General features: G+C 33.5%; 2 protein-coding genes, 3 long non-coding RNA genes and 1 pseudogene across 5 annotated transcripts; 4 read left to right on the forward strand and 2 right to left on the reverse strand.

Moving 5' to 3' along the window:
• Positions 1-6,656: 6,656 nt before the first annotated feature.
• LOC146956170 (uncharacterized) lies at positions 6,657-7,399 on the forward strand. The gene is made up of 2 exons (XR_015019487.1): positions 6,657-6,778; positions 6,897-7,399. It is a non-coding gene; the product is annotated as an uncharacterized LOC146956170 (long non-coding RNA).
• Positions 7,400-8,036: 637 nt separating this feature from the next.
• On the reverse strand, positions 8,037-10,388 carry LOC146956171 (uncharacterized). The gene is made up of 4 exons (XR_015014396.1): positions 10,190-10,388; positions 8,704-8,799; positions 8,511-8,604; positions 8,037-8,354 (listed from the first exon to the last, which is right to left on the reverse strand). It is a non-coding gene; the product is annotated as an uncharacterized LOC146956171 (long non-coding RNA).
• A 5,504-nt stretch (positions 10,389-15,892) lies between these two features.
• Positions 15,893-16,637, forward strand: LOC146956172 (uncharacterized). Its single transcript, XR_015014479.1, has 2 exons — positions 15,893-15,945; positions 16,189-16,637. It is a non-coding gene; the product is annotated as an uncharacterized LOC146956172 (long non-coding RNA).
• Positions 16,638-16,836: 199 nt separating this feature from the next.
• On the reverse strand, positions 16,837-20,936 carry LOC146956173 (WAT1-related protein At2g39510-like). Its single transcript, XM_085749121.1, has 7 exons — positions 20,914-20,936; positions 20,226-20,291; positions 19,707-19,823; positions 17,787-18,000; positions 17,509-17,676; positions 17,209-17,360; positions 16,837-17,103 (listed from the first exon to the last, which is right to left on the reverse strand). Exons 1-7 carry the CDS (start codon positions 20,934-20,936, stop codon positions 16,989-16,991), a joined length of 855 nt encoding a protein of 284 aa, XP_085605247.1. The 3' UTR covers positions 16,837-16,988.
• Positions 20,937-21,065: 129 nt separating this feature from the next.
• Positions 21,066-22,896, forward strand: LOC146956174 (uncharacterized). The gene is made up of 5 exons (XM_085749124.1): positions 21,066-21,096; positions 21,707-21,839; positions 21,980-22,091; positions 22,383-22,451; positions 22,816-22,896. Exons 1-5 carry the CDS (start codon positions 21,066-21,068, stop codon positions 22,894-22,896), a joined length of 426 nt encoding a protein of 141 aa, XP_085605250.1.
• Positions 22,897-23,939: 1,043 nt separating this feature from the next.
• Positions 23,940-25,000, forward strand: LOC146956175 (uncharacterized; annotated as a pseudogene).
• The last annotated feature ends 2,461 nt before the right edge of the window (positions 25,001-27,461 follow it).

Raw genomic sequence — 27,461 nt, forward strand, 5'->3', positions numbered from 1 at the left:
ATTAAAGTGGTTTCAGTATTAAAGAGTGGTCTTAGTACCATATTTGAGGGTGTATATCTCGAACGGTTTTCTACAGTGCAGTAGTTAACCGCACAGTTGTAGCTGAGCTTGTTTTATCCTGGAGGCGGCGTGGTTGATAGTCTACCTTGCACAATTTTGGGTAGTGCCACGAAACGTCTTAAAGAGAGCGACCTGGTCGTGACTCAACCTAGTAACAACTTCGGTAGATAATAGAATTTGGAAATCCAAATACAACAGTTTGGAAATCCAAAAACAACAATTTTAAGACGTTTCGATATGCTATGTCTACCGGAGAAGTTACTTATTGAGGTTAAGTTGTCCCTAAATACATTAAGGATAAATCAAGCTATAGATTTACATCTTTCGAATGAAACGATGAAGTGATTGTTGTTTCAATCAACAACACTAAAAATTTATTTGATGAAAACAATAATTTGTTACAAAACAAATTATTAGTTACTGAACCAAAAAATCCCAACAAATTTTTCCCAAGTGTTTTACGCTGCTACTTTTTGTGTCAAGGGAATGATAATTGGACAATATCATTTGAAATAAGCTTACGGCTTTAATTTTGGTTATTTTGGATCATACGTACTGTTTTAGGAATTGTCATTACACTTTACTTGAAAAACAGTATTGAGAAAATTATGTTTATAATGATATTGAGAATTCAAGGATAAGTGCAGCAACTTGTTGGAATATTGGGTACTAGTGATGAATCATAGATCCATCGAGCCACAAATCTCCAAATCTATAATTGTGCAATAAAGGAAAATAAATGGAATTGTGAAAATTCTACTTTATGTATAAGAAAGAATCTGAATTTCAGATTTCTATTGAATAAGACTGAGTTGACTCATACTTAAAAGAGAGACTTGTGTACCATGCATTCTTATGGGAAAAGACTGCACTTTGATGGTATGTTAAAAATTAAATTCTCCTTCTATTTTATTAGTTGTGTGATTTTAATATTTGACATATCAAAATTAATCACGAACAAGTGTTTAATTTTAAACTTGAGTAACTTGGATTTAATTCCAACGTTATAATTAGACAATTTTATTTATTGCAGTCAAGATATATGAACCAAAAATTCATATAAATCAGAATTTAGAGAATATGAATCTCTAAACATAATAAATTATGATATGTGTGAATTTGATGACACATAAACTAGAAATGATAAAATGATATTTTATCATATTTATTGATGACTGCAAATTTTGAAAAATAAAATTGATATGCTTGAATGTTCAATTTTTATAACGAAAATTGAAATTTATAGAGTACCCAAGTCTAAGAACAAAAATTCTAATTAAGAAATTTTTGAAGAAAAGACAATCCAACTTGTCTTATTTTTTGGCTTCAGGACCCCAAGAGAGTTGAACTCACTAGTAGAGCCTATGAATGTGTATTCATTAGGTATGTTATAAATAACGAAGCATATAGGTTTTAGGACCTAAATGTTAAAGTGATCATAGAATTAAAAGATGCTGATTTCTATGAAGTAAGTACCCCTGTAAATTAAAGAATAATGGGGGCACTAGTGGGGGTAAACTAAATTCCCTTCTTTAAAAATTAAGAACTAGTGGGGGCACTATATCTAATCACATTCATGTAATTAGAAATAGTTATGAAAACATCATACGAGATGTTATAGAACCTCAAGGAGGTTGGAAAGCTAAAATTGCTAAAGAGTATGAACTTGGTTTATACATTGGAAGAAGATTCATTAAGCCTTAAAGAAGTTATATCCTCATTGGATGCAGAATTATGGCAAAAAGCAATAAACGATGAAATGAATCTTCTAGAGTCTAACAAAACATGACACTTGGTTGACTTGTCTCATAGTTGCAAAACCAATCGGTTGTATTTGGATTTTGGGAAAAAGAACTAAAACCTGATGGCACGGTTTATGAATACAAGGCCCTCCTTGTAATCAAAGGTTTTAGACAGAGAAAAATATAGACTTCTTCGACATTCACCAGTCACGAAAATGCTATCCATAAGAGTACTAGTCCCTTTAGCCGCCGTTCATAACTCGATAGTACTCCAAATGGATGTGAAAGTTGCCTCTTTTTATGGTGAACTAGAAGAAGAAATCTATATGAAACAACCTGAAAGTTTTGTGATTCATGGACAAGAAAACAAGGTATGTAAGTTAGATAATTCTTTGTGAGGTCTAAAATAAACTCTTAAGGAATGACATGAAAAATTTGACATTCTAATATTATCGAATGAGTATAAAGTGAATGAAAGTGACAAATAATATTTGCACGATCATATGTCTCTATGAAGACGATTTGCTCATATTTGATTTAAAGATTCATGTTATGAATTATGTGAAATCATTGTTTATCAATAACATTGATAAGAAAGACCTAGACAAAGTTGAAGTAATTCTTGGTTTCAAGATTACTAGATCAGAAAAGAGAACTTTTTTGATAAATCTCACAAAGTTGAGAAGATCTTAAGGAAATGTAATTATTTCACCGTAAACTTGCAATCATATATTATGATCAAGTGTAAGAACACTTGAGATGGAGTTAGAAACACAAATGTGAGCATCATTGGCAATACTTAGGCATGCCACTGAATGTATTAGACCCGACATTGCTAATGTTCTGAAACTCTTGTGCAAGTTTACTAGTAGACGGATGAGAAGCATTGCCATGCTATAGAAAGAGTCATGAGGTGCCTTAAGAAGATTATGACTCTAAGATTACTTCACTAGGAGTAACCTATTGTACTTAAATGGTACAAGATATAAAATAGAACATCTTTCAGATGAATATTTAGCGACTAGTGTTTGCATATTGAGCATCACTAGAGGAGTTGTTTGTTAAAACAAATGATATTGACTCAGTCCAGTATGGAATGAATCTGAGATGAGAACACTAGAGAAAACTAGTGGAGAAGCAAGTTGACAAGATACTTGCTAGTTGAAATCCCTTAGTGGATAAAACCGTTTCAAGAAGTGTTAATTTATTGTGATAGTCTGCAGCTATTACAAAATTGAGAATCGTTACCACAATGGTAAGAGGCGATTATTAAGGCACGAACACATAGAGAAATAGAGAGCTAGCTACTCTCAAAAGGAATGGTTAAAGTAGATCATGTACGTACTGATAAAGAATTAGTTAATCCTTTGACGAAAGGAATTACTAGAAAGAAAGTCCTAAACACATCCAATAGGATGGGACTAATGCCCAAAGGTCACAAGTGATGGTAACCCGACCTACATGACTGGAGATCCCAAGAAATAGGTTCAATGGGTAATAACAAGTCACAAGTGATAGAACATGCTATGATAAAAGTAAGAAAGCATGATTCCTGCAGCGATAGAAGGATGAGATAATAGAAACTCTTAATGAGATCTATACTCTATTTGGAGTGGAGTACATAGCTACAGGAGTACTCTTGATAGACTCACCTATATGAATGTGGAACTAAGGGCCGGTTCCTATGGGATTTGGGGCAGAATACCTAGAGCGTTCGTTAAAACCGGGATACACGTGCAAGGCCATAAACGCACGGGCTTTTAGAATACACCTTATGAAAAGGTTTGTGTGTGGGTTCTATGTCTGAGATAGAGTTCAATGCTGTAAGCAACTCTTGTTAATCAGAATTTTACTCGCTATGCAAAGGTTCAAGTTGTAGGCGACACCTTTGTTTACTAGCAAATCTTATGGAGACGTTTTTGACGTTACTTCTGAAATCATTTTTTAAATTCAAGTGGGGGATTGTTGGAACATGTGTGGAAATTGAGTAAAAAGACTAAACACAAATTCCCATGTTGGGTAGAACTAGTGTTGTGTGAATTGAAAAAAGTGGAAGTCCCACATCGGATGGAACACACACATTAGTAGTGTTTATATAGTGGGGGTGTACCTCTAATTAATGGGCGTACATAAGCACTAGAGAAAAATATATATTGATATATATTTTATTATTTGGAAATGATAAATTAAATAATTAATTTAATCATTATTAGAAAGTGCTTTCTTAGTCCCCAAGTTTTGCTAAAATATTTTGGTACATAATATAATATATTTTTGTACTAAATTTAATATATTTTAGTACTCAATTAAGATATTTTTGTACTAGAACTAATATGTGAATTACTTAATCGCAAAGTAATATGTTACTTGTTCCCAAAGTTTCTCATATTACTTGTTCCCAAAGTTTCTCACTTATTAGTTGTGAATTTTCTCTATAAATAGAGAGCTCACACAGTGCATTCTACACACCGAAAAGAATTTCATTGAGTTGTCGGGAATTCTTTTCTTCTCTTCTCCCTCCGACTTGTGTTAACAAGTTTCTTCTGCTTCTACTCCTTTCTGTCCCTTTCGGTTTCAAATAGAGCGGTTACGTACCGTATCGAGTGGCTTCGATCAATCGATTGAACCATATTTTAAGAGTGTTCTTAAGACCATAGTTCCTTTTTCGGTTTAATGTCCCTTCGGAATTAAGAGTGGTCTTAAGTTCATAGTCCCTTCGGTAATATACGTCCCTTCGGAATAAAGAGTACTTTTAAGATCATAGTCCAATAATAATGTCCCGTCGGAATCAAGAATGATCTTAACGGTATATAAATATTATAACAATATTTTTCTATTTGAGGAGAAAGAAATGGTGGTATCACCATATTTGAGTGGTCGTAGTACCATATTGATAGTTTGGAGAACTTAAAGGTTAGAATGGTGGAAACACCATATTTGAGTGGTCTTAGCACCATAATAGAATGGTAATAATACCATATTAAAGTGGTTTCAGTATTAAAGAGTGGTCTTAGTACCATATTTGAGGGTGTATATCTCGAACGGTTTTCTACAGTGCAGTAGTTAACCGCACAGTTGTAGCTGGGCTTGTTTTATCCTGGAGGCGGCGTGGTTGATAGTCTACCTTGCACAATTTTGGGTAGTGCCACGAAACGTCTTAAAGAGAGCGACCTGGTCGTGACTCAACCTAGTAACAACTTCGGTAGATAATAGAATTTGGAAATCCAAATACAACAGTTTGGAAATCCAAAAACAACAATTCAGTTAAAGATGACGAACATTGCTAACTGAAGCAAACCATCTAGCTTTTGTCTCTGTTTTGTTTGCTGAAATTCATTTTCAAACTTTCTCTCTTTTTGGTGGTGGTCGGGTTCGAACCGTGACCTTGCATATATTATACTTTTTTAATACAAACTGAGCTAAACTCACGAGGTTTAACATAGAAATATATTAATTATGTCTGTAAATTTTATCCTGACTTTAACTTAAACTACTATCGATTGGTATCGTGGAAATTCCCTTAAATTTTAATTGCCTTTGAGATTTATGTACTTCCACACATCCCTATCGCATTTAAAATAAGGAAAAAGATTGGTGAACACCCTTTTGGTGATACACCCTTATACCACTTGCTGATGTGGATGGCAATTCTGTAATTTTATTAAAAATCAAGGGGTAAAAATGATATTTCGTGTTCCTTTTTCCTCACCCTCTCTGAACTCTCTCCTTCCCCTCAAATCTAATCTGCATTTTTTCTTTTTCTCTTCTCCCTCGCCTGAGTTTTCTCTCTAAGGAACAGTGGTACAATGTTTATTAAAGACTGAAATTAAGGTAATTTTGAAACTAGTTGTGGAAATAGTTAATTACATTCGATTTCCTTCGCCATTTTCACCGTCGCCATTGGTTGATCTTCCTTCCACTTGGCATCATCGGCGATTACCTCAATCTGCCCATTTGCTTCAACATTAAAGGTGAGTTTTTTTTGCCTCTTCAATGGGTGAGAAGAGATTGTAAAAGAGATTGGTTTTATTTGAATTTTATTTACATGGTTATTGTAAAAAAGATTGGGTTAGGGTTGAGTTGAATTTTTTGAGTTTTATGTACAAGTTTTACTGATAAAGAAGGTTTTGTTTAATGAATTTAGAGATTGAGTTGGTCTCTTAGTAGCTTAATATTATTCCTAATTATTTGGTAGACTCAATAAGGTTTATTGATTATGATGGTTATCGTTTTAACAAAGACATGTTTTGATTTGTTTATTTAATTAAGCATATTTAAATGAATGTTAAATTGAGATAATGTCGGTTCAGAAAAGTAGAAATCCTATGCAGTTCTAATTGAATCACAATAAGACATGAAGACATCATTTTTCTTTGTGGATGAAGATAATCTATTTTTTATTTTGAATCGCATTGGCTAAAAAACTATGTGTGTGTGTTGCTTGTCCTACTGTGCATATGCGTGTAATACTCGCAGCTTAATGATCCGACATACCCTAACTACCATGATAAAACGTAATTTGGTAAACTTACGACCAATTTTGAAACACGGTGACGCGTTTGTAAAATTGTGGTTACACGCTTCAAATATTTAGCTATATGTAGTTTTCCTGCTAAAACAATACCATTCTATGGCAATTTATCACAGAGATATCAAGAGATATATATTCTATGTTTCTTGGACTCTTAATTGCATTAGTTTTCAGTTATGAGTATGGTAAACTTATAGACTACCAATTTTGCATGCAAGAAAACATATTGTTACGCCTTTGTACAATTTTGGTTATACTCTTCAAAATTTTGGTTATATATAGTTATAATAGTTCTATTCGACAATGCTAGTAGAGTCAATCAAATTTCCTAAGGACATCATGTTCTTACTCGTTTGTGGTTGAAAGTCTGGATGTATGGTTAGATGATAAAAAAGATCACCTATCAGCTCAATTTTTTTGTATCACTTTCTGGAAGATTTGGCAGGTTAGGAACTAGATGGTGCTCCAAAATCAGCAATTGAATCCTATCCAAATAGCTATTTCACCTATAGCTACTGTTTTAGTGAGAAGTGATACTGAATTTTAGTGTCCCCCTCCACCAGGTGTGATGAATCTGAATTTGAATGTGGATGGAGGATGCTTTAAGGATGATACAATGATATGGAGAATAGTAGTCTAGAGACCATAGAGGAGTCCTGAAATTTGCTGCAACAAAACTAGAATGAAGGCAACTATTCCCTACTCTGGCCGAAGCATTAGCCCTTCAGTGGTGTCTCCAATGGATCCTCACAACAAATCAAGATGGACATTTCCTCATTGAAACTGAATCTGAAATCACGGTGAAATGTATCCAAGGTCTTATTTGGGTGGTTGAGATATAAAATATTATTCTAGATTGCATAGACATTTTATCTACTATGTACAATTGTACTGTTATTTTTATTAAAAGAACTAAGATTGTTGCTGCCCATAGCCTAGTGGGAGTTGAAAAAGGTTTGGTTCTAACTCATCGGTGGGATATGTCCCTAAACCCGCAGTCTTTGCTGCTTGTACTAATATGCATAACCATCTTTAATTGAATACATGTTTGCTTGTAAAAAAATAATTGTTCATGTATCAATGTTGTACTATATATGAACACAAATAATTGTAGTTATGTGGTTATGAAAAAATAGTGGTCACGTATTTGTAAAAATGTGGTCATACAGACCATATATTTGGCTAGTTTATATTTCTCAGATGTAAATAATTTCGTTTTAGGCGAATCGAACGCATAATCTCATTTGATCACTGCACTAAAAGCATTTCCAACCATAAATAACCTGTTTTACAATCGGCGAGTTTATCACGCCTAAAGACGGACAAATTCTAATTTATGAAAAAAATAGTGGTCACGTATTTGTAAAAATGTGGTCACACAAAACATATTCATATTCATACTCTGTCAATATCTATCTTAAGAACCATAAAACCATACATAGTGCAATTAGAAGGAATAGTACATTACAAGCTTAGTGAGTACCATACTATAGTATTGTTCAAGAAAGTTAGTAACTAACAACATATTATGTTTCATTAATAATATAGGTTTAACATGGTCCTGGTAAATTTAAAAGAGAATAAAAAAATTTACAATTTCATTAAAATTTGGGTAGCTTGGTCCTCGTAGAAGTTCGTTAAAATTTATAAGAATACTCATTAAAATTTAGATATACAATTCAAAATACATAATAGATAAAATGTAATAATATCTCCAATTTCATTACTCCAACAATATAAATCTTATCTCTAATTTCTATCTTTCAAAATAAAATGACATCACCATAAGATACATAATCAATTTGTAAATCATATCTCCATTTTCTATCCTTCCACGAGGCCAATGAAAAGCTTCAAGTATGAAAATAGAATATTCCCTGGAGAAATAAAATAAAGACGCAATTTTGTTCTTTCCACCACCTTTCTTCTTTGTCCTTATGCCTAATGGTAGCCAAACCTTTATCTCAGGATCATGTATTGTTTTTGTGTGCTGCAAGTCTTGGAGTATATGAGACGTGACACTGTCCAATTCATTTGGCATTAACAAGACCGTGAATTTGTTGTGTGCAACAAAATCATCTGATAATAAAACTATATAGCATGACATTCAATTTTAAGCTCATATGAATACAACACCAATATGGAATTGTTCATGTTATAGCTCATAGAAAAATTACCAGTTTTTTCATGCCGAACAGGAAATGGTGGCAATAGCTTATGATTTATGCATTCCACTAAACCCAAACAGGCTCTTTTATCCTCCAAAGCCCCCTATGACAAAGGAAGTGCAATTTTAAGTTAAACGAAGATAATCAAGATTAGAACTCAAGCTTGAAGCCAACAACAAAACTGTGCAGTTAGTAGAGTTACCTGGTAGAAAATAACATGATCAGAAATTTTTAGCTTATTTCACTGAATTGCATAGGCAATAGCAACCTTCTGAATTGCATCAGATACATCCTTGTTCTATCAAGAAAAGTATTTGGAAAAAAAATGAATACACTACTATAACGCATGAAATTTTTCACGTAAGAATTTCAATCAAACTAATTCTAATAATTCTTTACAGACAATTGATATGTAATTGTATGAATATTGTACTATGTTGGCCATACTAGAAAATTGTTTTGACTATATAAATCAGAACATCAAATTGTGGTCTCACATACCAAATTTATGGTTAACTGTAACTTTCTGTTTAAAAACAATGACATTTTAGGCCAAACGAACATGGAAGCACACTAGTTCACCACATTTAACCTCCGTCCGACCATAAACAACTTCTTGTATAAGCTGCGAGATTTTCACGCCTAAAGATGAACAAATTCAAAAATCTGGAAAAATGATGGTCACACAACTGAAAAATTGTGGTCACACAGACCAAATTTATGGCTAACTGTAACTTCCTGTTTAAAAACAATGACATTTTAAGCCAAACGAACATCGAAGCACACTAGTTCACCACATTTAACATCCATCTGACAATAAACAACTTCTTTTGTAAGCTGCAAGTTTTATCAAAGGTGTAACCATGTTTTATCCAAAAATGAGATTTGAGGTACATTTTATCTCTTTCTTACTATTTATCCACCTAAATCATGTGAAAGGAATACATTTGGGAAAACTAGATAATCTTGACTAATGAGCATGGGTGAGAGGTGAACTATTGTTCATCTTTAACAGGCTTCACAAAAACTAACCAAAATTGAGAAAGATTACCCTATAATTTACAAAGGCGTAACCATATTTTTTTTTCTGTGTTAAAATTACTCATCTATAAGTTTACTAATCTGCAAACATCAAATTAAAGTAATTACAGTGCATGAAACTTAAAAGTTGATCACAATTGGTATTTTAGTGATAGATTTGCTTAAAATTATATAGTCTTAAAATGATAATTCTACTAACCAATTAACTGAAGCATATAACCATAATTTTACAAAGGCGTAACCAGATTTATTCAGGCGTAATCGCATTGCTCATTCTTTTGGTTATCTAATTTTTACATGACAGGTTGGCTTAAAATGATATAGTTTTCATAGGATAATTTGTGATATACAAATAATTAAAACATATAACCTTAGCATCAGGGATGTCAACGTTGACCTTAGCATTTCCAACATTTCCTTATACCAATTGTGTTCTTTCACAAATTTAAAATTGACAAAACCACAAGAATAAACGTAATCACTTACAATCAGCATCAAATATTGAACAAGCTCAATTTGAATTGACATTGAACACATGCAATCACATGGAATTGAAAAACACAGGCAAAAACACAAATATAACCCTAATAACCTTATGCATGGAATATGAATCAGGAGTTAGCGCTGAAGAAGGTGATAGAACTTACAAGAATCGAAAACGGAGAATTGGAGAAGAACAGAGAGTTTGAAGGCCGTCGAGAGCGAGAGCGAACGAGACGTGAGACAAAGAGAGATAGAGAGTTGCGAGCATCAATAACCCCTTTCTCACCCTACTGAATTGATTGAAGAAGGTAAAGTGATTGAAGGCGAAATTCTTCTCACCGGCGAAAAACTGGAACAGGGAGAGAGAGAGAGAGAGAGAGAGAGAGAGAGAGAGAGAGAGAGAGAGAGAGAGAGAGAGAGAGAGAGAGAGAGAATGAACCAGAGGAAAGAAGCCAATTTTTTTTTTTTTGGTATGACATGGATTAGGCAAAAAAAATATTGTTAAATATGCCAACTAAGAGTGGTATGGGGTGTTTGTCCACGTAAGGTGGTCGACGTATCAGGACTCTTAAAGATAATCAGAGTAAGTGAGCTTGTCATTAGGGGAGTACCACTTTATAACAGTCTCTCTTAGAAAAATAAAATTGGGCTTTAACAAATACATCTTATTTGTTCTTTTAGAATTCTTAAATAGTTTTCGAACCTTCCTAATAAAATTACTCTTTAGACATTTGGTTTCCCATTTGACACTTCAAAATGACCATTTTATCCCTATGACAATTAACTATCATTCGCGGACATGCATATACATGAGCAGTTGAGCACAAAAAGGGAAATTTTTTGTTCTTGCATTGAATGGTAATAAAAAGTTATCAAAGCTGAAAAACAGCGTTACACAATGATGTTATAGATTTTTAAGAAAATCTATAACATTTCGAACTTTTTTTCCTTCCATTTTTCTTTACCATTAAGCCCGTTTGTTATAGATTTTTAAGAAAAAAAACACTTAAAAAAAATCATTTTTAAAAAAAACTTTTGACAGAGAGGCATGAAACATTTGTTGCCGATTAAAGTGTTGTTACCTATTATAAGAACGATTTTGTGTTTTTTATTTTTGTTTTTGACAAAAGCATTTTTATATAAATATTAGCCAAAAAGAGGGCAATCATGTGTCCGTCTTTCCGCTCTTTTTATTTTTTTTGGTGTAAATCGGGTATCCTCCGCATACGCAACTGCGGAGACTAATCTCTCGAGCATTGTGGGACCCAAATGGCCAGCAAGCTCTTCCAAAGTTAGATTCGAACTCAGGACCTTAGTTAAGGTATAAGAGACATGTGTCATCTCATCTAAGTTAAAAATATCAATAGTCCATGTTCTTTTTTTTTTTTACAAGACTGTCATCCACAGTGTTTAATACATTCTTTTTATTTTGTGCATATTCTAACCTAAAAATATGCAAAGTAATTCTTTATTTTCATTTAAAAGGTGTACATCAATACTAATTGATGTGCATTTAATTGTCATTTCCCCAGTTAAAGGTAAGAATATGTTTTTAGAAAAGGTAAGAAACTACTCCCTCCGTTTCAAAATGAGTGTTGCTTTAGCCAATTGCACACAGATTAAGGAATGTAATAAAGTAGTCAAATGTCATAGCAATTTTACCAAATTATCCTAATCAACTATTGGTTTGTTTTTCATTAAAGAAAAAATAATACTTTGGAAGTAGTGTAACATATAATTAATTGAAGGGTACAATTGAAAAGAAAAAGTTATTATTGCATTGAAAACCGAAAGCGACATTCATTTTGAAACAATTTTTTTTTGCTAAAGCGACACTCATTTTGAAACGGAGGGAGTATTTACCAACTACTCTTTTGAATTTTCATCATTTACATGACTAGATACATTCACACCCTTATAAATAAAAATATGGAATGTAATCAATTAGAAATTAAACATTTCTAGACCAGTCTCTTAGTAAAACATTGTGCCAACATTTTGTTTGAAGAATATAAAATATTCCTAGAAGTACTAAAATATACCATTTTAATACCAATAATTGCATACCAATAAGCATTTGAAATCGTTAAGCAACAAACTCAATTTCGATGGTGTGCATATATATTTTAAAAGAAACTTTGTTTGTTGATTTTATTCAAAATTCTATACAATGTTGGTAACAAAAGAGGGAAAAGTACAAAAGAAACGAAGAATTACAAAGCTAGATGTACATTTCTAGACATACTAGAGAAAAAGAACATTGAAAGAATTTTTTTTTTTTTTTTTGCTATATATAACCCAGCATCAGTCGAGACTATTAATTTTAATAGGTTTCTATAAACAAGTTGTTAGTGCTGAATACAATTTATTTTAATGAATTGCATTGATTCAATTCTAATTGCATCAGATATCAAATAACACAAAATGATTTGGGTAAAGTAAAATTTAAAATTTAAAAATGAATGTCAATCAATAGCAACACGTTTTGATAATAATTTCAATGAGTTTTCATACCACAGAATGAGTTTTCATACCACAGGTAGCCTAATGGCTAGAATATGAATAAGTGGGGTGTCCGGGGTTCGAACCCCGGCCCCTGCATATAATAATGCATTGTCCAACCAATTGAGCTAAGCTCACGCGACGTCATAAACTGAAATTTAGTGTTGATATAAATTGAACCCCTTATAATCAAGTTAAAATCATTTTCATTTAAACTCTTCTCCATTTCTTCAATTTAAAGAGATAAATACACAAATTTTTTTTTTTTTTGAGGAAAATACACAAAAAAATCTTGAAAATAATTAATGATGGTATGACCCATTTAATGATAGATCAATTTTTTGTGTCTATCTCCTTCATAATGGCAATCTCCATTTATTTTTAGGGTTTTGGTAACTAGTGTCCTAAGATAATGATTAAGGAATCCATTATAGAAATTATGTCTTGGAAATGCAAGTTTTCACTTTTATCTTAGCAATGATTACACAACTTTTTATTGTAAAGTTACTTAATTTAGTACTCTAATCAATGCTCTAAGGAGACTCGTTAACATTCTCCTTATTTTTATAAATAGAGAGAATCTCAACTCTTGATAATCCTTCTTATTTTCTGCCCCCTCCGTACAAATATAAATGTTAGAGCGGTGCTATATGTCTAGAAGGAATTTACCTCGAAGGGATAGCAAAATACATTATAGCCAATTAAAAGAGTTATATATAATTTTGGGTAAAATATGCTTTTCGTCCCTATAATTATAGGCCATTTGAATTTTCGTCCCTGAGCTTACTAATCCTCCCATTTTGTCCCTGTAAAAGTTAATCACTTGAAATTTCGTCCCTCGCCCCTTTTAATCACTGCCACGTCAGCAAATTACCAAAATGGCATGGGAAATGACGAAAATACCCCTGGCTTATTTTTTTTTGTTTTTTTTCCTTCAAAATTTTTTTCCCAGCTTTTTCCCGAATTTTTTTTTACGATTTTTTCTCCGAAAAATTTCAGTTTTTTCAGTTTTAATTTTAACATTTTTTTTCCGAAATTTTTTATGTTTTTTAATTATTTTTTCAGATATTTTAATTTAAAAAAATAATTTTCACAAAAAAAATTTTCCCTGTTTTTTCCCGAATTTTTTTTTACGATTTTTTCTCCGAAAAATTTCAGTTTTTTCAGTTTTAATTTTAACATTTTTTTTCCGAATTTTTTTATGATTTTTAATTATTTTTTCAGATTTTTTTAATTTAAAAAAAGAATTTTCAAAATTTTGAAATTTTTTTTAAGGAAAAAAAAATAAGTCAGGGGTATTTTCGTTATTTCCCATGCCATTTTGGTAATTTGCTGACGTGGCAGTGATTAAAAGGGGCGAGGGACGAAATTTCAAGTGATTAACTTTTACAGGGACAAAATGGGAGGATTAGTAAGCTCAGGGACGAAAATTCAAATGACCTATAATTACAGGGACGAAAAGCATATTTTACCCTATAATTTTTAGAACATCCATGTTGAAAATTCTTCTCCTATTTAGCAACATGCCCATTGTGGTTAGCGGTGAAATTGAGTTAAGCCAGGTCAGGTATTATAGGTCTGAATTAGACATATGCAATCATGAAATTTGTTGTTGACACATCATATAAGGCTGAAAAACACCACAAAAGACCCAAATGCTCTGGCGGCAGTTAAGTGCCGATGCGCAATGAACCGGCGGTAGTTAACTGCCGCGGGATCCATCAGCAGTTAACTGCCGATGCGATCCTGATACAAATTTAGGCAGAACCAACATTGCTCTCTCATCCATTAGTACTCTCAAAATCTCTCAAAATTTCTCTAAAAATCCCAACCAAATTTATTCAACAAATCACAAGTAAGTAATCATAGTGCTATTAACATACATTTTAGTTGTTATAATTGTTTTTCTTTTTTTATAATTTTAGTTTTAGGTTGATTTAAATTTTGTTTTTTTTTTGATTTTTTTATTTATAATTTTAGTTTTTGAGTAGATTTACATATTATGATTCATTTTTAGAGTACATGTAAGTTGATTAATTTTGTTAAAATGTTTGCATGTTTATGTTATAGTTATGATTTTAGGGTTTATGTATAATTTGCACTCCAAGTGTTTGATGAAATGTTTGAATGAATTTTTCATTGACTATTTAAATTCTTATGGTGTATTTCTGAAACAAGGACCCTCATTTGTTCAAAGCTCAAGTACGTTTCAACGGTGGAAACCGTCATTTGTTCAAGGTTTGGGTCGATATTACGCTAAAGGATCTGAAGGATCAACTGAACGAAATCAATCAAGGACTCAACCCCGGAGACACAAGGAGGGTGGAAGACCTTCAATAAATTATCGGGAACGCATGTTCCCGGTAATTGAGTTGGAAGCTACGTTGCTGAGATCGCCTGAAGATATTATCAACAGTTTGATTATGCTAGAAAATTATGTTCAGGTAGCATCATTATTATGTATTGTCTTTATTTTGTTGGAATTTCAGTTTAATTCTTGTTAGTTTGCTGAAGATGTTGGTATTGAAGTGTCGTATACTTAGGGTAGAAATTTGCAAATTCTTTGAAAAGTCAAAGAATGAAGAGAACACAACATGTATTCTAGCAAATCAACTTTATAGGTTTCACATCGAACTCCTTCGTATAGAATGAGTGTCACATAAGGGAATACACCTCTAAGAGATTTCTTTGAATTGGATCGTGCTCCTCTGTCAATTGAAACTTGTCAGTTGGTAGAGCAATAAGATTCAATTCAAAGCAACCTTTTGGAATGCATTCTTTTATGTGATGACATGAATGCACCTCTAAGAGGTTCTTTTGTGCTTGAATCATGCTCCTTTGTCAATTGAAATTTGTCAGTTGGCAGGGCAGTAAGATTAAGTTCAAAGCAACCTCTTGGTCATGGAATGCATTCCTTTGTGTGATTACTCATTTTATATGAGGGAATTCGATGTGAAAACCTATAAAGTTGATTTAATAGAATATGTGTGTTGTGTTCTCTTCATTCTTTTGATTTTTCAAAGAAGGTTGCAAATCTCTACCCGAAGTATACGTCATTTCAATGCCAACATTTTTGGCAAACTTTCAAGAATAAAATTTAAATCCAACATCATGATGATACCACATATTTAGGGAGAATGTAATGTAATGTAGATGAAATTAAACTAAATAAAATTGTGTATTTTTTTAATTGATTTTGTGTATTTGTGCAACTTTATTCGAAATTATTCAATACGCAACTTTAATTGAAATTATTCAATACGCACCTTTAATTGAAATTATTCAATACGCAACTTTATTCAAAGTACCAAGATGTAAACTGAAATGTATCAAAATGCGCATCAATAATGCAATAATGCAATTTCAAACAGACTTCTTGAAGATGTTCACATTTTACATATGGAAGAATGTCCCACAGGTATTTATTTTAATTCCTCCTTATTCTACAATGTTTTGTTTTAAATAAATGCACAAAATAACCGCGACCTGAGCCGCGACATAATAGTGCATGATGCCGCTGAAAGTTTGCAGATGTTACCACGACGGTTATTTAAAATTCTGATTCTAATATAATTGATAAAAATGTTGCATTTGAAAGTGCTCAAAATAGATTTACTAACCAGATTTGTTGTTTTAATTTTTGTTGATTTTGAAATTGCAGGGAGCTGCAACAACATGCTATGTTGCTTTGCATCCAAGCTTGAAAGGGGTAACTGGGAAGTACTTTTTGGATTGTAATGAGTTTCAACCAAGTGCATTTGCGTCAAATGGACTCTTGGGAAGAAAACTTTGGGATTTTAGCAACAAGTTGATCAATTCAATTTCAAATTCTTGATTGTCTTGCTCATCACTCTCATCAAATCAATTATTATACCCACTCAACTTATAAGCTATAAGTTTAATGAAGAAAATATATTATGATCACTTGTATTATGTGCCCCTAAAATAGAAGCCTTCTTCTTTTGTGTGTACTTTATTGAATATTATCTTTCAAGCTTAACGGCATTAGTTAAGTGTTGGTGATAGCTCAAACTTTAATTATGTTTCTCCTTCTCTATTGTTTGAACCGGATCCTTTAATTTTACAAACTTCTTCGACCTTTAGTTCAAACCACTTGAATAACTCAACTCCCCTTAAGCTTTAATTTGTTAAATATTTTCTGAGAGTTATTTAAATGGAAAAGTGGATGATTTCACACAAGGTTGTCACAAGATTGCACACAAGTTATTTAACGGAAAAGTTGATGATTTCACAGAGTTATCAGAAGATTGCACACAAGTTATTTAAATAGGATAATTTTAGACAAATATCAGAAGATTGCGCATAAGTTATTTAATGGAAAAGTTGATGATTTCACACAAAGTTATCAGCAGATTGCACACACATTTAAATAGGATAATTTTACACAAGTTGATAATTTTCACCCAAGTTACCACACAAAACCCCCACACAAATAAGCTGCTAAACCTCTACAACTCTAGGCTGTGATGCATCAACCTCCTCCTCCTTGATATCTTTACTCTTCCCCCATGTGAAACAGTAGAGTCCGACGAAAATGACAATCACACCTATCAAACTGTAAGATTACATATTCAACATTCAATTAGTTTCTTTATATTAGCTAAAAATATCTTGTACTAATAAATTAATTTCATGTAAAGTATTTGATTTTGATAATTACCTTCCCAACTTCAGCTGATCTCCAAGAAATAAGATGCCCAATATAACAACAATCACCATGGTAAGTGAATTGAATGTTGCAGAGTATACTGGGCCTCTAGCATTTGACACCACTGCCGATAAATATAGCCCCAACCCGGAACAAAATATGCCCTATAGGTGAAAAAATTTAAATTGATTAAATTAGATTAAATATAGTTTGCATAAAATTAAAAATTCATGAGTAACTAATCTTATCATAACTATTTATATAACATTGGCAAATTTTGACTAATTGTTTCTATACAAACATTACACTTACCGCATAAACTGCTGAAAACAATGGCATTTCTGGTCTAAAAATGTCCCAGATAGAAGAATGGGACCTCCTTTCACAAAACATAGCTACTAACCCAGACTCAAAGACACCCAAAATGCAAATCAGCGATGCAATGGACAGTGGGGCTTTGACTGACCGATGAAGAATATCCTACAAAAAGAAGCAGAGTTGTGTTAGTACCAAATCAAAATAAAAGATCTATCAAATATTGTGAGACATAATAACTTTATAAAATTGAAAAATGAAACAGAATAACCTACCTGGATGATTGCGAAAACGGCACTGGAGAAACATCCTGCTACGATGCACCCTGTACCAAATAATGTCCCTGAGCCACCATGATGACCGTGGCTTTTCCCTCTGAGCAATACTGGGCCTTTGACGAAAGACAAAATCAAGGCACCAGCAACAACAGCGAACGTGCCAAACACCTTTGCTTGACTTCCTCTCCTGGTCATATCTACTTTCTCCCGGCTAAGCACAAACAAAGTGGAAAAAAAAAATCAATTTCAGTGTGTTTTATATCAACATCAACGCCTTTGAAACCCAAACCCCAAATCTGAAAACTACATTCGAGTCCATCACCATCATCATCAGAATCTACAACTGATAAACTACATTCGCCTTTGTGATGGTGATGGTGTTGATGATCATGATGCCATTATTAGGATCTCTTTTTTTAAAACCGCTTATTCGAAAAAGCTTATTTATGCAAAAGAGCTTATTTATGCAAAACAGCTTATTCGAAACAACTTATTTATGCAAAACAACTTATTTAGGCAAAACAGCTTATTCGAAACAGCTTATTTATGCAAAACAACATATTAGGATCTTATTTTAAAAAACGGCTTATTCAAAACAACTTATTTATGCAAAACAGCTTATTACGATTTCATTTTTAAAAACAACTTATTCAAAACAACTTATTTATGCAAAACAGCTTATTCAAAACAGTCAAAACAACTTATTTATGCAAAACAGCTTATTTAGGCAAAACAACTTATTTGAAACAGCTTATTTATGCAAAACAACTTATTAGGATCTCATTTTAAAAAACGGCTTATTCAAAACAACATATTTATGCAAAACAGCTTATCACAATCTCATTTTTAAAATCAGCTTATTCAAAACAACTTATTTATGCAAAACAGCTTATTTGAAACAGCTTATTTATTCAAAACAGCTTATTACGATCTTATTTTAGAAATAACTTATTCAAAACATCTCATTTTAAAAAACAACTTATTAAAAACAACTTATTTATGCAAAAACAGCTTATTTATGCAAAACCGCTTATTCGAATAAGCAGTTTTGCATAAATAAGCAGTTTTGCATAAATAAGTTGTTTTGAATAAGTTGTTTTGCATAAATAAGCTGTTTTGCATAAATAAGTTGTTTCGAATAAGTTGTTTTGCATAAGTAAGCTATTTTGAATAAGTTGTTTTTTAAAATGAGATCGTAATAAGCTGTTTTTGCATAAATAAGCTATTTTGAATAAGTCGTTTTTTAAAATGAGATCCTATTGGCTAATATGTTGTTTTGCATAAATAAGTTGTTTAGCATAAATAAGTTGTTTTGAATAAGTTGTTTTTAAAAATGAGATCGTAATATGCTGTTTTGCATAAATAAGCTGTTTTGAAAATTGAGATCCTAATAAGTTGTTTTGCATAAATAAGTTGTTTCAAATAAGTTGTTTTTGCCTAAATAAGTTGTTTTGCATAAATAAGCTGTTTTGAATAAGCCCTTTTTTAAAATGAGATTGTAATAAGCTGTTTTGCATAAATAAGTTGTTTCGAATAAGCGGTTTTAAAAAAAGAGATCATAATAATTTGTTTTGCATAAATAAGCTGTTTTGCATAAATAAGCCGTTTTGAATAAGTTATTTTTTAAAATGAGATCGTAATAAGCTGTTTTGAATAAGTTGTTTTTTAAAATGAGATCGTAATAAGCTGTTTTTGAATAAATAAGCTTTTTTTTTTTAAAAAAAAGATCGTAATAAGTTGTTTTGCACAAAATAAGCTATTTTTCATAAAAAATTATTCGTTTTGGTATTTCATAAAAAAAATTGTTGACTTTCTAAACAAAGAGATTAAAATGTTGGTATTTAAAAATAGGGGGAATAAAAGTTAAAGAATATGAGAATCAAAATTGCATTTAAGTTTAATTTAATACCAAATTACCTGAAGGCCCAAGCCAAAATAAAGGTCATGGCGGGAACGAGATTTCCCATGGCAGTGGCAACGGCTGCTGAGGAGTTCTTCATACCCAGAAAATATAAATCTTGATCGAAAATTGGCCTGTCCATACGAAAATGTATTTGATTAATAAGACTGTCTGTGTTTAATTAATTAATTAAAATATGTAATGACTAAATTATTACCCTAATATGCTGAGGGCGACAATCATCAAGATCATTGAGCACGTTACTTGAGATCTTGCAGGCCATATATTTCTGTTAAATAAAAAGAAAACAGGATTCATTATATTTCAAAAATTTAATTCACACAAATAAAACATAGTATTTACGTCAATTTTAAAAGGTGAAATGTCAAATTTTTGAAAGAAAACATAGTATATTTACCTCTCAAAATAAAAGGCGAAAGGCGAAATGACAACCGACGCAACTGCGTTGCGGTAAAATACGAAAGTAAAGTTGTTCATTCCTTCGTTTAACGCCAATTTCGTGAAAAAGTTCATACCAGCAAACATCACTTTCAGCAGCACTACATACATGAGTGGCTTCCATCTCTGAAACCAATTTTGACCTGCATACATATAAAAAAATAATATATTATTAAAGTGAAACTCTTCTTTTCTGAAATGAAAAGGGACGTGTGATGTTAATTGTGAAGTATTTGAGCTCCAGAAGCTTCTTTGGCTCATTTCTTAAGCGTTATACTACTATGAAGTGATTAAGCCATAATAGATAGAGAGGGTAGAACTTTATTAAACTTCAAAATTACATGCAGAACTAAGAAAGGGATTCAAAAAGAGTTTTAAAAATTTCAATTGTTCTAATATTATCCCTTGAGATGTTCCATTTTCTACAACTGATATTTAACTCTTACTTTGGATTACTCTTGAAGGTCCTTAACATGCCATGCTCTCAAAGATTTTGTGTAAATTGTTTTAGCACATAGTTATGTCTTTGAAAGGCTAATCGTGGTGCATTACCTTCCTATTGTTGCTTTTGCTTCTGACTTGAAAAAAATAAAATTGTTTCTGTTCTCCTATAATCTTTCTCTCTAATCACTATGTCTGAACATGCCTCAGTGACAGTGTATGTTTGATCATTCTCTAAAGTAAAAACTTGCTCTAATCTTTATCCTCTGTGTTATTGATACATGTCACTCGCTCATAAATTAGTTTCCCACTTCCACCTCTCACGTTGTTTTTCCTTGCATCCCCATATCTTTATGATGTAATCATAATGCTATAGAATTCGACTGATCTGAATTAATACTGATAAGATTAAGTTTTGTTTTGGGAATGATGGGATGCTTCAGCTTGTATTTCAATTATAATGACTGCCTTAGTCTATGAATGTAACACTGACATTTCAGATTGAAGGTGTGTCTGGTGTGCACCACTGCCTTTGTTTGATACTGACACGATGCCAACAAATCTAGTTACATTCAAATTGAAGTTATCAATAGCGCACTATAGTGTCACTATTGCGGTGTAGTGTGGCGCCCCCACTATCACACCACAGGCCCGCAAAGCGCCTTTAAGAGTAGCGTGCGATAGCGGTTGTGAATGAATAGCGGTAGAAAAGCAGCGCAATTGCCATGCCGCAGCGGTTTAACCATTTAAGTGGCTTAATATTGTAAGCCTCGTGCTTGATCGTTCAATTGTGGCCGCTCTCTTTCATCATGCCCTCGTTCATCTTGATTACATTTTAGTAGATCTTGATTACATTTAGAACTGATTTTGTTAGGATATCATCTTGATTACATTTAGAACTTGATTTTCATGGGATGTCATTTTGATTACATTTAGAACTTATTTTGATGGGAAATGACAAAGTTTTTTTTGTTTTTGTTTTTGAGAGGGGAAATGACAAAGTTGATTATAAGTATTACGTTTGATTGTCCCTTTAATATTATGTATTTTTCTATTTTTGAGTATTTATTTATGTATCTTGTCGGAATTTATGTTTATTTTGTATATTGTTTCTTAGTCTTCAGTATAGCGGCCATCCCGCTATCTGCTATAGCATCCTTGGTGGTCAGCACAAGCAACACGCCACTATATGAGATTGACAACATAGCATTGAATAACTTCTATTTTCTTAAATTATTCGCTGGATACGTGTTAGTGTTCTATTCGATGTCAGTGTCCTGTTTGGTGTCCATGTCTGTGATTCATAGAGTATAGTGTTAGTTTTTAGTTTTTTCCATCGTTTACTATAGATTACAATATAATGATGCTTGGTCCACTCAACTATATGTAGGAGACAGTTTGATATTGCTAATAGGGAGGCAATGGATGAATCTGCTGAGTGGAGGCTAAAGTATGATAAGGAGGTTGATAGGGTGAATAGGTGCTTAAAGGAACGTCAAGTGGTATGTATTCTATTACGATTTCACTTTCTACCTTCCAAAGTGAATGACCAGAAAGGTTCAGGTTCAAGTATTATACCATTGTGGTTCGTAGTACTTCACACCTAGCAGCCTTAATCACAAGTTCACTATCTGTATGAATGGGGTTTCATATATTTGTACCAACTTACCAAGATATAATTGGTACGTGATGAAATCATGAAACTGACTTATAGAAATCAAAATTTACATCTTCAAACAATAAAAGAACAAACTGCCCCCTTTTTCTTTCCTGTAAAATCTTTTGTGTTGCAGTTTCAGAACTCCTCTCAGATAGCCAAGGATGCTCCTGGTATTAACCATAAATTTGCAATACTACAAAAGGTATGTCTTTATAATTTTGATAAACTATCAATCAAACTTCATTCTGTTTCCCTATTAGTGTTTCTATTCGCTAGCCATCTTACGGAAACAAGGATAAAATTGTTAAAGGATAATCACACTATGAACTGCTAATTTTGTCAAAGACACAATGCAGATCCAACTTATAATCAATCCCAAATTTTAAAATTTAAATTTATTGCCGAACCCACTGGTTTTACTTAAGTCAGTACTACTACTTTATCTGTAATTCTAATTTTCTACCATTTTGATTTTGATGGAAATTATTTTTGGCTTTCCTTTGGCATGGATAATTTGTTTTGGTAACATTATGCGTGTTCTAATGACATTCAACTTTCCATTCCAGGAGAATGCAATCTTACTTGAAAGGGTGGAAACATTAAAACGACAGCTTGAAGAGGAAAAGCTGAAGTGCAATTCACAATAAACGAACTAATCATGAAAGCATTGACGCGGAGTGAATTATTTGTCACTTTGTCCTCAACTGTTCCATGTCTAAGCTCAGATATTTGTGGTATATCATTTTTTAACCATGGAAGAATTTTGATTGGATGGTTCATGGTCTCAAATTTTCACCTCAAGAGACACTGGCATCCAGGGAAATACATGAGTCCGACTTATCATTCCCTCTCCCCCATTATACTTTTAGGTACATTTAGTATAGACAAATATGTTGTTTCGTTTTCTCAAGCGATACCTATTAGGTCACATTGTTACCTTCTTTAAAGAAGAACAAGTGTCCTCTGTTTGCCTCGATTGTATTGTAGGCATGTATCTTATTAATGCAGTATATCTCCGATTCTCTGGTAATTGATATCCAAGTTTTTTCTGTCACTGTTATATGATGCCATGTAATAAAATCTGGAGCATGCCGCATGTTTAATATTCCTATATTTTATGTGGTCGATTAAAGGAAAGGACTTGTGTTCTTTTAAACTTGAGAACCATGTGAAGCTCCACATTGTGGGGCTAGGTTGGCAAATGTCAATCCATCTTCTACACCATATAAGTTGTAAGGTAGTGTTAAAGGAATTTTCTATATGTTTCAACCTCTCAACAAATGGCTTCCTCAGCACACCACTTACTTTTTGTTCCCTTTAATTCAAATTTTCCAAATTCAACTTCAGAGACTGCTCTTTCGATACTATTAGAATATGTCTATAGACTATATCCATTGTTTCACTTGTAAATATTGATTAGTCTTTCATTAGTATTGATCAGTCATTCATTAGCCATGAATCACAATTCATGAGCCTTTCATTAGTATTGATTAGCCATTCATTAGCCATGAATCACAATTCATGAGAATTGTTTTAATTTCCTAAATAGATTTGTAAACAGTTGTATATATTTTCACAAATGATGTCAATACAATCAGGGAATTATACTCTTATATGGTATCAGCTTTCTTTTTGATCCAGTAACCCTAAAATCAATAAAACCGCCGCCCCCCATTTCCTCACTTCTACAATGGCTGAACCTAATTCCCCCATAAACAATGTTGATGACACTTCATCAGCAACCAACCAATCCACTACGGCGGTGAAAACCACCATCCATTCCGCTTTCACCATTAACAATGTCAAAACCATCATTCCGGTGACATTGGACAATGATTCCAACCTTTATGTCTCTTGGTCTGCACTTTTTTGGTGCAAGCACGTGTCCACAACCTACTCGATCATATCATCCCCCCATCTGATGAAAAAGCCATCCGCGCGGCAGCCGATCTCAAAGCCAACGATTCTGACCTTTGGAATCATCTTGACACTGTTGTGTTGCAATGGATGTATGCAACCGTCACACAGGACATCCTCAACTCTATCCTTGTGATTAACGATGCTGCCGAAGCATGTTGAAATCGCATTGCTGCTATGTTCAATGACAACAAACACCCAAGGGCTGTGCAACTTGAAAACCAGTTTAGCAACACCAATCTTGAGGATTTCTCTTCCACCAAGGCTTACTGTAACCGCCTCAAACTTCTCTCTGATCAACTTGCAAATGTCGATTCTCCGATTTCCAATACCCGCTTGGTATTGAAAATGATTTATGGACTCACCGACACTTATGCCGGATTTGTGACCTACATCCAGCAACATGACCCTTTACCAACCTTTGATGCTGCCAAATCCAGATTAGAGCTCGAAGAATCAACTATTCTTCAACGTGCTGCTCGTGATTCTTCCTCTTCAACACCAGCGGCACTTGTGGCTAACACCACCACACCACTGACTGATGTCTCTCCTCCGTCCTACTCCATGAGCAACGGGCAGAACCGCAACAATTCTCGCGGTCGTGGAAAGAAAAACAACCGCAACAACAACGGTGGCCGAAATAATGGAAGAGGTGGTCGTTCTGGTGGTCGAGGACAGCAAGCACCATGGCAGCAACAATGGACACCATGGCAACAATGGGCAGCTCAATGGAACATGCCACCATGTCCTTACCCTACTTACAATTGGAACCGGTCTAACAATATTGTCCCACAAGGATGAATTCTTGGGCCAAAACCACAAGTTGCCCTTAATGTGAATGCACCCACTCCAACTGAAATTGAGAATGCTATTCACACCCTTAATCTTGCTCAGCCAGATCAATCGTGGTATATGGACACCGGTGCTACCTCTCACATGACATCCTCGCAATGTAATCTCTCGTCTTATACTAAATTGAGCAAATCTAATAAAATCATCGTAGGAAATGGTCATTCAGTTCCAATATATGGTCTAGGTAGTGCATACATTCCCTCACCCCACCCCCCATCTTATCCTAAAAAATGTACTACATGCCCCTAATTTGATTAAAAATTTAGTATCTGTTCGTAAATTTACTTCAGATAATAAAGTTTCAATTGAATTTGACCCGTTTGGTTTTTCTGTGAAGGACTTTCAGACGGGGACGGCTCTAATGAGATGTTAGAGTCGTGGCGACCTATACCCTAACACCACCAGCACCATTTCCACAAATAAAGTCGAGCCTACATCATTCTTTGCAGCTTTGTAGTCATCTCTTTGGCATGATCGCTTAGGTCATCCACGAAAACAAGTTTTAAATTCTCTTAGACAAAATAAATTGATTGAATGTAATGATTCTAGGAAAATACATTCTCCTTTTTGTCATTCTTGTCCTCTTGGTAAACATGTTAAATTGCCATTTATGAATTCTCATAATCATAGCTTGTTGCCTTTTGATATTTTACATAGCGATGTATGGACATCTCCGGTCTTAAGTTCGTTAGGTCAAAAATATTATGTTCTTTTTTGGATGATTACTCAAATTTTTTGTGGACATTTCCCATTTCATAAAAATCTCAAGTGTACTCTTGCTTTCAAAAACTTTGTTCTTACATAAACACACAATTTCAAAAGGAAATTAAATCCATTCAGTGTGACAATGATCGTGAGTATGTAAATAACAATTTTCGAAAAATATGTGAAACCAATGGAATTCATTTTCGTTTGTCTTGCCCATATACATCTTCTCAAAATGGAAAATCTAAACTAAAAATACGTTCCATTAACAATATTATTCGAACTTTGTTACTTCATGCATCGTTACCCTCATCATTTTGGCATTATGCTCTAGAAATGGCAACCTATCTTTTGAACATTTTACATGGTAAAACTATCAATTTTGAGTCACCTCTTAAAATGTTATATCAAAAAGACCCATCTTATTCTCACTTACGTGTGTTTGGATGTTTATGTTATCCTCTCATTCCTTCCACTACAATACATAAACTTCAACTTCGCTCTACACCATGTGTCTTTCTTGGGTACCCGTCAAATCATAGAGGTTACAAGTGTCTTGAGTTATCTTCAAACAAAATTATCATTTGTCGTCATGTCATATTTGACGAAACAACTTTTCCTTATGCAAAGATACACACTCCTAAACCCACAACATACACATTCCTAGATGATGATTTATCACCTTACATCATCGACCACCTCTTCACTCAAACTCAATCCAACCCAAATCAAAGCCCACTGGCTCATCAAATATACCAGTCTTCCTCACCAACTTCGAACCACCAAAACACTCCACCTAATCTTAATTCTTCACATCAACCACCCACCTCCCCTTCTACAACACGGCCCAGCCCTCAAAGTTGTACCACACCTCTTTCCCATACCTCAGTTACACCATCGCACTCTCAAATAACAAACCAACCATCACCTCCTCTTATTTTCCAACCAGTTTTACAAACAGACACCAAACCGGTAACTAGGAGTCAACATGGAATTTTTAAGCCAAATCCAAAATATTGTGGCCTACACAACCATGTTACCAAATCTCCTCTACCTAAAAACCCAATGTCTGCACTTAAAGACCCAAATTGGAAAATGGTCATGGATGATGAATATAATGCTCTAATTAAGAATAAGACGTGGGACTTAGTACCACGGCCACCTGATGTCAATGTAATAAGATCTATGTGGATTTTTAGACATAAAGAGAAATCGGATGGTTCTTTTGAGAGGCATAAAGAGAAACCTGATGTCACTTCTCTTAACTTTTGCTCTCTCTCTGATTTCATTCTTCTTTCTGCAATGCATCTTCTTTGGCTCTCATATCTTCCACTCCCCCCTTGACCTTCCTCTCTCTACCGCTCATGTCCATCTTCTACTAGGGCTCCTAACGAGCTCACATGCTTCCTGGTATGCACATGATTATCCATGACTGATTTGAAAACAAACTAAGAACCCTCTCTCTGATGCTCATGCCCATCTTCCGTTAGGACTCCTAACCAGTTCATCTGCTACCTCGCGTGCGCATGATTTTTTGCAACTGTTATTAAGAAGAACTCAAGAAGACAATCTCTCTCCATCACTCATGCCCATCTTCTGCTAGGGCTCCTAAGCAACTCATCTTCTTCCTCACGTGTGCATAATTGTCCGCGACTAGTATGAAACCGAACTCAAGAATACAACCCTCACCTGATTTGAACCAGAAAGATCAGTGCCTTGAAGCACGAGCTCCTTCTCC

This window comes from Medicago sativa, chromosome 1 (genome assembly GCF_051527215.1).
Source record: "Medicago sativa cultivar Bolivia chromosome 1, Bolivia_mono, whole genome shotgun sequence".
Taxonomy (NCBI): domain Eukaryota; kingdom Viridiplantae; phylum Streptophyta; class Magnoliopsida; order Fabales; family Fabaceae; genus Medicago; species Medicago sativa.

Bases quoted from the DNA above. Each gene is read 5' to 3' on its own strand.
- LOC146956173 (XM_085749121.1), bottom strand. From the start codon at position 20,936: ATGGGGATGCAAGGAAAAACAAC. The intron at 17,361-17,508 runs GTAAGTGTAATG...TTTCACCTATAG, and splicing joins TGTTTTCAGCAGTTTATGCG to GGCATATTTTGTTCCGGGTT. The intron at 17,104-17,208 runs GTAATTATCAAA...GTAATCTTACAG, and splicing joins GATCAGCTGAAGTTGGGAAG to TTTGATAGGTGTGATTGTCA.
- LOC146956174 (XM_085749124.1), top strand. From the start codon at position 21,066: ATGAATGTAACACTGACATTTCAGATTGAAG. The intron at 21,097-21,706 runs GTGTGTCTGGTG...ATTGTTTCTTAG, and splicing joins ACTGACATTTCAGATTGAAG to TCTTCAGTATAGCGGCCATC. The intron at 22,452-22,815 runs GTATGTCTTTAT...TTTCCATTCCAG, and splicing joins AATTTGCAATACTACAAAAG to GAGAATGCAATCTTACTTGA.